General features: G+C 41.1%; 1 protein-coding gene across 1 annotated transcript in view; it reads left to right on the top strand.

Moving 5' to 3' along the window:
• Window positions 1-36: 36 nt before the first annotated feature.
• LOC103615637 (nodal modulator 1) overlaps window positions 37-10,457 on the top strand; it is a 24,348-nt gene continuing 13,927 nt past the window's right edge. The window contains exons 1-16 of the mRNA XM_017734223.1: window positions 37-221; window positions 1,511-1,556; window positions 1,985-2,085; window positions 2,210-2,316; window positions 2,509-2,581; window positions 3,110-3,262; window positions 3,926-4,063; window positions 4,599-4,688; window positions 5,285-5,390; window positions 5,805-5,955; window positions 7,047-7,224; window positions 7,436-7,577; window positions 8,453-8,584; window positions 9,353-9,489; window positions 9,770-9,857; window positions 10,316-10,379. Of these exons, the coding sequence (XP_017589712.1) occupies window positions 201-221; window positions 1,511-1,556; window positions 1,985-2,085; window positions 2,210-2,316; window positions 2,509-2,581; window positions 3,110-3,262; window positions 3,926-4,063; window positions 4,599-4,688; window positions 5,285-5,390; window positions 5,805-5,955; window positions 7,047-7,224; window positions 7,436-7,577; window positions 8,453-8,584; window positions 9,353-9,489; window positions 9,770-9,857; window positions 10,316-10,379 (1,727 nt within the window). The 5' untranslated portion in view covers window positions 37-200. The remainder of the gene's footprint in view (window positions 222-1,510; window positions 1,557-1,984; window positions 2,086-2,209; window positions 2,317-2,508; window positions 2,582-3,109; window positions 3,263-3,925; window positions 4,064-4,598; window positions 4,689-5,284; window positions 5,391-5,804; window positions 5,956-7,046; window positions 7,225-7,435; window positions 7,578-8,452; window positions 8,585-9,352; window positions 9,490-9,769; window positions 9,858-10,315; window positions 10,380-10,457) is intronic.

The following is a 10,457-nucleotide window of genomic DNA, read 5'->3' as shown; positions in this document are numbered from 1 at the left end:
GTGTGCCGCTGCTCCCTGGGCACGACTGCTGCTGCTGCTGTGTGACAGCGCTGGGTTAGAGAGTGCCTGGTTCCAGCGCTCCTCGCCTTGTTTTAAGATATCTTTGTGTCTGTTTTGTTTGCTTCTTTTAGATTAAGTTATATACAAAACATGGTACTCTGAAATACCAGACAGACTGTGCTCCGAACAATGGGTATTTCATGATTCCCCTCTATGACAAGGTAAGACATAAATACCTGTGCTGTCCTCTCTGTGCTGGAGGCAGCAGCTGCCTCCACCTCGATCTGCCGGCACATTAAACCTCAGAACAACACCCACCATGAAACATTTGAAACAGGATATAATTTAGTTCGGTTTGGATCAAAGTTTCAAACTGTTTCTTTTTATAGTGCAACTACTTCATTTCCCAGTGCTAATTCTTCAAGAGAAAAGCCAGGTAACTGTAGCTGCAGAGTTGCATTTGTGCTGTTCAGTGGAATGACTGCAGCACTGGGAGCCTGAATTAGTGCCAGCAGCTATGTGCTGTAGCTGTACAGGTATTGCATGAAAAGTACAGGCTCCTACAGAGTACAGATAAAGCTTTCAGTTTTTTACCTATAGAAATGGAAATAAATGTATATGAGACGGTGTTTTGGTATGACTGAATTGAAAATAACCTGAGTGGTTAATTGCAGATGTTAAAAATGTCTTAAGGAAATAATGATGAAGGAAGCTCAGAATGTATCAGTAATTTGATGTCTACTAGACTGGAAAGGTGTTTCAAATCAAATTCAAGTTGCCCTTGGATGGTCAAAATGGTTTGCTCTTTTGAGGAGCTAGTTAACTTAGGGATCAGAAGTAGAAACACAAAATGGTTTGGGTTGGAAGGCACCTTCAGAGGTCATCTAGTCCAGCCACCAAATAATTCCTTCCCTTCCCAGTCTAAAAATGTAACATGCTTTCTGATCATGGTGATTTCATTCTTAGGCCTTTGAGCCTTTCCACGATGAACTCCAGAATGTGCAGAGCACATGTGGTGCTCTCTGATATAAAGAGGATCTCTGTATTGATTAATACCCTTTTGGATCAGAGCTTTTAAAAGGATTGGAATTTTGTTATCCTGTGTTTGGGCAGAGCGGTTGAATACAACCCAGTGGAAATATCAAAGGCTGATTTAGAGCCCATCTGTTGGGGCAGGTAGATTTGATTTGAATAGAGATAGATTTGAACACTTTCTAGCACTGAGCTGCTTGACTGTGAGCCAGGTTTGTGCTGGAAGCAGTATAAACATGGTGATACTTAATTTCTGCTCTTGGCTGGATGTGAGCCCAGCATCCCAGCCTGTCTGGGTAGATATTGCTGCTTTGAACAGAGTATCATAAGCAGGAGGAAAGGAGAATGGTGGAGAATGGTACACTTGAGTCTTGTGTTCCTCTCTGCAGCATGATGCTTGTGTTCTGACTTTCTTTTTCATCCTTTAGCTAAATTGAATTTAGATCAATGAAGACAGTTACTGCTTTTTATTTTTTAGGGGGATTTCATTCTTAAAATTGAGCCTCCCCTAGGGTGGAGTTTTGGTAAGTGCTTGTGTGCCTTCTTACAATAGGACACTGTATCTGCAGTGTCAGACTTATCTCTAACTTGCAGCTGGCAGGGAAGATGGAGCACTTTTCAAAACCTATAAACCATATTGCATGGTTTAGTAACTGAAATGTACTTACTGTACTAGGGGAAGGTAAAGCTGTGTGGTAGACACTGACAAAGTAACTCTTGAACTGATTTGAAGGAATGTGGGGTTTTGACAAAAATGTTCAGGAGGAGAGAAAGAGGATTTTCAGCTTTGGGATTTGGGGGTGCTTTAAATTTGCTGAAGAAAGACTTCCAGAGCAACACTTGGCATGCTTGAATTAATACATTTCTGTGATAGTTTTGTAAAGCTGAAGCAGTTTCTTTGTGATTGCTCTCTCACTAACTACCACGCTGTTTCATCGTTCTTCTCTTCTAGAACCAACCAGTGTAGACATCCACGTGGATGGCATTAATGACATTTGCACAAAGGGAGGTGATATTAACTTTGTGTTCACAGGATTTTCTGTGAACGGAAAGGTTAGACTCCTTTATCTTTATTTATTCCACCTTATGCTAATTCGGCCTTCATAAAAACATTCAAAATCTACTCTACAAGTTATTTTTATTTGTTTATACTTCGGTTTCTTTTTTATTTTGACAGGTTCTCAGCAAAGGTCAGACATTAGGTCCTGCTGGAGTTCAGGTTGTATTGAGAAATGCTGGCAGTGACATAAACATACAAACAACTATTACACAACCTGGAGGAAAGTGAGTGTGGGTGGTATATACTTAATTTACCTGTTCATTTCCGCAAAATCTTTTCAATTCTGCCATACTGACTGGGACTGTAAGAGTTTTGAAATATTTTTTCTAACATGTGAATAGAGTCTGAATTGTTTTTCTGTGAACAAATGTTAGTGGCTGTTTCTGAAAAGACATAATCCCTTTCTTGCCTTGCAGGTTTGCTTTCTTTAAAGTGCTTCCTGGCGAATATGAAATCTTTGCATCTCATCCTACCTGGATGTTGAAAGAGGTTAGAACCTACAGAAGTTCGGGTTTGCCTGTTTAGGGAGGATGGATCTGTTAGACCTCATCTGGATCAGTTAGTGTGAGGAAGGGGCTTTGTGGGTGGACAGGATTACTGGAGCTTTTCTACATCTAATTCAGGTAGTCAAGAAATTGCCTCATACAGACCCAGTTTGGGGATAGTGAAGCCAGCCAGGGAAGGACTGGCAAATGAGCTCTTGCTTTCCATCTTCTGATCCTGTACATTTTGCAAGAATATTGTAGCAGATGCTCTAATCCTTCCCTCCCAGACTGCTTGTTTTCTGAGGAGCTCTGATATCCTGACCATTTCCTAAATCACTAAAGCAGGAAAAATACTGTTCTAGAAGGTATCTTTGCTTTAGTGTCTTTGTGTCTTGAGTAGCCTGGGGACCCTCTTTGGGGGCTGCTGCTCTGGCCTCTGTTCCTGTTGTTGAATGTACAGCCTCTGACTGTTACTGCTGTAAATGAGATTTAATGCCTGCTTTTGATGAAAATGTTTGTTTCTGTATTTCAGTCGAAGACAGTGGTGCGGGTGACAAGTTCCAATGCTTATGCTGCCAGCCCCCTGATTGTTGCAGGCTACAACGTCTCTGGGTCTGTGAGGAGTGATGGAGAACCCATGAAAGGGGTCATGTTTCTCCTTTTCTCTTCTTCAGTCTCTAAAGAGGTAATGGTTGATCAGTACCTTTTCACTATGAGAATGGCTGTAAATAAGAACTAAATAGCTTCTAGGTTCATATTGCCCTGATACTCATCTCTGTCCTTCACTGGTTTGTACAACCCCTCAAACTGTATTTTTGTGTTTGGTTCTTTTGTGTGATTTCTTTTTTTTTTCTTTCCCAACAAGGCCCTTGTAATCTAACATGACCTCCATGGAATTATTTCATGATGAGTGGCTGTAATTTGTCTTCAGCATGAGATCTTAATTACTCTTTGCCCGCTTGATGGGAAGACAAAGTTCAACAGCTTCTATTGCCACCTTACAAGTGTGTTAAGAAATGAGAGAGACCTCTGGTCATGCAGAGTTGAGCTCTGTTCTGTAATGTTAACCCTGTCCACAGAACTGAAGTCAGTTAAGACACTTGCTGGAGTTTTGGGGACGTTGGATGTTCTGTCCTTGTTTACCATAAAGTTGATTATTTGCTGTTTTTTCCTGTTTTACCCATACCTGAATTTTAAGCCATATTGTCGAACTTTGTCTCTAAAATGGTTTTATATTTCCCATCATTCATTCACAGTTGAGAATTTTGAACCCTCCTGTATCCCCCTCCCAAATGATTTTCTCTATTTTTCTTTGAGACAAAAGGTTGTATTGCATTTATTACCACAGGATGTTGTAGGCTGCAATATTTCTCCTGTGGATGGGTTCCAGTCAAGAGATGAGTCTTTATCCTATTTGTGCAATGTTGTATCAAAAGAAGATGGATCTTTTAGCTTTCTTTCTCTGCCAAGTGGGAAATACACTGTGGTAAGTGACTAGAAATTCATTGCTTGTCTATTCAGTGCGTTGTTAACTTTCATTTTCTAAACCAGAGTGTGGTGTTGCCCCCTTCTGTCCTTTAAGCTGTTTCCTTTTTTTCCCATTCTCTTTCTTACATCTGGATGGTGTGGGAGCATGTTCTCTGTCCACTGCCTGGAGTGATGGTCCTGCATTCTCAGTCTGTGTGCTCTACACATGGGATTCAGGCTTCTCTCATTCCTTTAATACTTCTAGCAGTCATATAGTCTCCTATCTGTAAGCTCTTGCACATCCAAATACCTTTGCTGTATTCTGAGTAGGGGGTTACTTTTCCATCTTTTCCGATAATTTCATGGTTTCCATCAATCTTGAAATACTGCCCATATTTGTGTCTCCATCCCTCTGAGCTATTTTTTCCAGGAGGTTTGCAGCTCATTTGACCCTTGGTAGAGGTGTCTGGTGGTGGTAACAACATGGAAAATGGTAAAGGAAAACCATTCTGTCATCACAGTTTAGGAGTCAAAGCCATGTGTCTTCTTTTCAGATACCATTCTACAGGGGAGAGAGAATCACCTTTGATGTTGCTCCATCTAGACTAGACTTCCTTATAGAGCATGACAGTTTACAGATCGAGGTAAGGCCTTCAGAGGGAATAATCCTTTTGTGCCACTCATTCCTGTAAAAGTCTAACTGATTTTAGCAGAAAGCAGCTGTATTGTGGAAAAACTTTGTAAGAAGTTGAAGACACTTGTTTATGCACAGCAGGTAGAAGACAGCTTCTAGTACCGTGCTGTGTTTATGTACTTTGGTCCCTTTTACTAGGAAGAAACAAAATAGGGCAAAGCTGTCTGCTATGTTCACCCTCATGTCCATGTTGCAAACTGGCAATAATCTTCCAGGTTGCTTAAATTTCCTCGTTGAGTTTGTCACATCTCTGGAGAAGGGCCTGTAGGTTTTTCTGGTTTGCAGAGTTGCTTGTGTATGGCATTGTGATCTGTGACTGGGGCCCAGTGGAGATAAATGGAGAATGTGTGTTCTGTGCTTACAGGAACAGTATGCCTGGAGATCAGTTTGTACTTTCACTGTGATTATCCTGGTACGTTTTTTTCCTAGAGCTGGAAATAAGTTTCCTTTGTATGTGTGTGGAGAGAGAACAGTTGGCGTTGATTGCTGTAGGTGTGTGTTTGCATTTCCTGAGTAAAGACTGATGTTAATTTTTTCCCATTTCAGCCTGTTTTCCATGTGATGGGTTTCTCTGTCACAGGCAGGGTGTTGAATCGTCCTGAAGGAGAAGGAGTTGCTGATGCCACTGTGACTCTGAACAATCAGATTAAAGGTATGCAATTGATCTTTGTTGCTACAGGGAAGCATTTATTAAATGCAAGTACAGGGCTAGTGCATGATGTGGAATTAACCCTTAAGCATAATACACTGCTTTTGTTGCAATGTATTTGAAATATTAAAGTGGATTTCGTGCAGTTGATTAATTTTGCGTTTACTGGTTTAGATGAGAGCATTAAGTGTTCATTTGTTTGGCAGTTGAAAATTTCTTAATTTCTTTCAACCATATGCCAGATTGTACTTTGAAATACAGAAGTGAAGGTTCATCTAGTAAAAAAACATAATACTATTTCTTTGTTGCATAATATGAATTAAAAATAGCCTAAAGCAGTGCATGCCCTCTGGTTCTGTTGATACATAAGGACAGACAGTCAACATGTGCCCTGGTTTTTAACTCTTGTTGTTACAGTGAAGACAAAAGCTGACGGCTCTTTCCGCCTTGAGAACATAACAACAGGTACATACACAATTCATGCGAGGAAAGAACACCTGTTTTTTGATACTATTACTGTGAAGATTGCACCAAATACACCTCAGCTGGCAAACATCATTGCAACAGGGTAAGGACTGGCATCAGGATGAAAATGCAATTTGATGTGTGGATGAGGCTGTGAAAATGGGTGATCCTTTCCCATGCCATGCCCAGACTTGTGTAGTGTTGTCAGGAGCTAAATGTTGCTGAAGAAATTCAAGGTAAATAGGGCAGCATGAGTGCATGTTTTTTGCACAGTATTTTGCTCAATAATAATTAAGGTTTAGAGCAGCCTCTTCATAAGCTCTCCCTTGCAAACGAAGACACTAAGAGATGGGCAAATTAAGAATTTTAGAACCGAGAAAGCATCAGAGAAGCTTCCTGCCACTTCACTCTTGCACAGCAGGAGGGTATCTGGAATCACACAGCTGAGTAGTGCAGCGTTGTACCAAAGCTCTGCATTTTACTCCTCACTTTCAAGGTCATTGTTGCCTTACATGAATTGTCTTTTTCTTGTTTGATGCCTTGACTGTGAGTCTAAGGCTGGGTGGTGGTGGGAGATACAGTGTGAGCTGAGGAAGATGAAAGAGTCATGTTTCTGTGTCCAGGACTTCAGAGGAGAAAATAGTGGCAGTGTTCTGGAGCAGTGAAAACTTGGAATTTATTGAGTCAAATAGCAGTCAGCTCCTACAGACATAGCCAGGCAATTAAAAAAAACCCTCTGTGCTGCTAAATGATGGGGTGAAATTTATTCAATAACTAGCTATGTTGTGCTGTTGAAGGCATTAAGCAAAACTTACCAGCTTCTAATTTGTCATCTTGTCTTGTGCTTTCACAAGTGTAGGTGTACCAAGGTTGTGTTCCAGTGGATTACCTATCATATTCGAGGTTTTTGACACAAAACAGTTGAAATTATTTAAAACCTGTGGGGAGAAAGTCCTAAATCCATTGCCTAGCACAAAAAAAAAAAAAAAAGGCTTGAAGTGATTGGGTTAGTGGCAGGGAAGAGTAAAGCAAATTGCTTGCAAATCTCTCTTTCAGGAGAAATCGTTTTCAATTTAGGTGTTATTACCTCAGCATAGTGAGGTTTACTTTTTAAGGAAGTTCTAAAACAAGTGGTTTTTTATGATCTTTGTCAAATCAAACTATTTGTTCTGATGACTGGCTTTTATTTAACAGGTTCAGTGTGTGTGGCCACATCTCAGTAACTCGTTTCCCTGACACAGTCAAACAGATTAGTAAATACAAGGTAACCATGATACCTGAAGACAAAGACAAAGCATCACTGGTTACAACAGAAACGGACCCTCATGGAGCATTTTGTTTCAAGGCAAAATCGGGTACATACAATGTTCAGGTAAGAATGAGCTTCACTGTTGGACTGTCATGGTGTTCTAGAAGATTTTATATTTTGGAAAGCATGTTGGAGAGGCTGGTTTTGCTTTGCCTGGGATTTCCAGTAAATTTCCATTTTCTTATTTCTGATAAATGCATTGAAGACAGCAGAGTGAGTGTATTTGGACTGGTATCTGGAAGCTGGTGATGTCTTGATGTCATATACTTTACAGGTAATTATTCCAGAGGCTGAAACCAGAGCAGGATTGGCTTTGAAACCCAAAATGTTTCCTGTCACTGTTACTGACAGACCAGTGATGGATGTGACCTTCTCTCAGTTTTTGGCATCTGTCTCAGGGAAGATCTCTTGTTTAGGTAAGTCCATTGTGAAAGTGAAATGGCAGTGGGAATGGAGAACTTTAGCACTGCATGTGTGAATGAGTGTTGTTGAGACCAAGACACTTGCTGTGGTTAGTCCCAGCAGCAGATGTGTAAACATAACTTCCAGCACATGGAAAAAGCAGCTCTTTTTGGGGGACGTTGTGGCCTAGTAAGGTACCTTAACAAAGTTTGGAATAAAGTTATGCACCTACTTTTAATACTTGCTAGTGATAAGCGAGTATTCTTTCCTCAGAGGATGGGTAGGTTCTGGAAGGAAGTAGTCCTGACTGCCATTTGGGATACTGTACATCAATCAGAGAAGTACTGGAGGTGAAAAAGAAGTTTACAAAAAAAAGGGAAAAAACCAGTGAGTGTAAAAACTGTAGGATAGATGCTCAAGCTGTTGGCAGAAGCTTTCAACCTCTGTTCTTTTCATAAGCTTTTTGTCTTTATTTTAGTCTTAAGGTTCCTCTCTCCTGCTATTTTCCTTGATTACCCACTGATTTCAGCAGATGATGATTGGAGGCTGATTTTTGTCATTTTTTACCCTTCCTTTTTTCTCTCTGAATCCTCCCTGCACTTTTTGTTCTGTCTCTCAGGTGTTTACTGGGCTCTTTAGTGTCTGCAGAGTGAGATGGACCCAGGGATTTAATGTTGATCTCAGGTTTTTTCTTGCCATTAGATGGAAGACTATGATTAACAGTCTTGAAGTCCTGCAGAATGCAAAAAACCGCTGGTAAACGTGTGCCTGAGAAAGAAGTTTTAATTGGAAGCATACTGGGAGGGAGTAATCATTTGAATGCTAGTACCCGTGAGGTGTGGCTGGAGGGGTTTTGGGGTGCAGCCTGACGAGCTGTGTTGCCTCCCAGACGCGTGTGGTGAGCTGCTGGTGACGCTGCAGTCCGTGAACCGGCAGGGCGAGAAGCGCAGCCTGCAGCTGGCAGGGAGCAGGGACTCGGTGCCCTTCACCTTCCAGGGGGTGCTCCCGGGCAAGTACAAAGGTAGGACCAGGGGAACTGCTTGTGGGGCGCCTTGGGAGCTCAATTTGTGACCTCATCTGAGCACTTCTGTTAGCATGGATGCCTTTTACAGTATGCCCAACACAGCTGTGAAACTTGAGAGAATCTGGAAAAATACCTTACAACAGTGCATCAGGTTTTTCTTAATGTTGGATGTTTAACCCTGTGTCAGCCCAAAGGTTACTGCTGCCCTGAGTTTCAGGGCCTGCATGGCTGGTGTGGGGGAAGTGGGCTTTATCATGAACTGGCTTGTCCCAAGCCTAAGAACAGGAACACACTGTAGTTCTGCTTCCAGAGCGCTGCTCCTAAGAGCAATACGTATTTTGCCCAGCCTGCCGTGGCCTGTGAAAATAAATTGTTTTCCAGGGAAAGGTGTAGAAGGAGTGTATTAGATTGCACTCTGTACAGGAGTACAGGGAATATCTTTGCACCAGGTTAAATTGGGGTTAGGTTGTGGTGTCCTCTAGGCTGCTTTGCCTGTCACAGTGGTAGTGCCCACTGAGGAGCCTTCCAGGGTGGCCAGGCTTCATTTTTCCTTTTCATAGTACAGCTTTCCTGATAGATGTGTTTGGTTCCTGGTGATGCTGCAGTGCTGTGAGCCAGGTCTGTTATTACAGGCATTGTTGGGTATTTATCTTTGAAGATTATTGTCAGGGAAGTTAGAGTAATCCAAGCTTTTTATATCACAAAACCTGCCCTTATTTACTCAGTTTTACCTTACTAAAATGCTTTGTGTGGTATGTATTCTAGTAAGCATTGTACATGAAGACTGGTGCTGGAAGAATAAGTCTTTGGAATTGGAAGTCTTGGAGGAAGATGTGTCAGGAGTAGAATTCAGGCAGACTGGATATATGCTGAGGTGTTCTCTTTCTCATGCAATCACACTGGTACGTAGGAAACAAATGTTCTTGTATGTTTTTAATGACCTTGTGGAGGCTGGTTGGATTATGCTTGGAGTCAAGGCTTTCTCCTGTCTCTGGAGGGTCACAGAGCATGGGAGCATTGATGTTCAGAGTGCTTTGAGATTTGTCTTTTAAGTTTGGTAAAATGGTCTTGTGATGCTAGCTGTTATAAAAGACATGGGGCATTGATGTATCTTTAGGTAAATACTGTTTTCATTTTGTCATTTGGTAGTTACTAATAGGGAATTGTGCTATGTGTTCACAGGAATTTTATCAGGATGGAAATGGACCAGAGAATGTTGGTGTTTATAACCTGTCCAAAGGAGTTAACAGATTCTGTCTTTCAAAGCCAGGTAACAGCTGTAGAATATTAGTTTTAAAAATGAAAAATAACCAGTTAGCTAATAGTGCTGGGAACTAAAAAAACCATAAATCTGTTGTGGTTTCTGAGGCTTCCGAAAGGCATTGTTTTAATTACATCTGTATATAAATGATCTGTTCCAAGTTTTTAGAACTCTCAATTTCTTCTGCTATTTAGTCCTTCATCAAATCTAGATTCCAGAAATAAAATATTACTATTTTTTTTCTTGGTCATGGAAGTATTTCATCTTTGATGAATGAAGATCACGTTAAAATAATGTCATTCATATGGGTTCTATTTGTCAGACACATCAGAAAGTGTCTGTGTGAAAGACAGCAGATACACAGTGGAATTTTTCAGTTGTTTCTGTACTTCTGCTCTCATGTGATCTTGAGAATTCAGCCAACTTAAATTTTTTCAGCAGGTCATTCTTTGCCTTAATGCTTGTAGGTGTGTATGAAGTGACCCCGCGCTCCTGCCACCAGTTTGAACACGACTATTACACCTACGACACGTAAGAGTGCGGCTGTTTCTGACCTTACACCTACCAGCCTGATTTTCCATAAAGCTTCCTTCTCCTGCTTGCTTTCAG

This window comes from Corvus brachyrhynchos, unplaced genomic scaffold (assembly GCF_000691975.1).
Source record: "Corvus brachyrhynchos isolate BGI_N302 unplaced genomic scaffold, ASM69197v1 scaffold5, whole genome shotgun sequence".
In the NCBI taxonomy this organism is placed as follows: domain Eukaryota; kingdom Metazoa; phylum Chordata; class Aves; order Passeriformes; family Corvidae; genus Corvus; species Corvus brachyrhynchos.
Note: the sequence above shows the minus strand (reverse complement) of the source record. Positions and strands in the feature narration are given on the sequence as shown.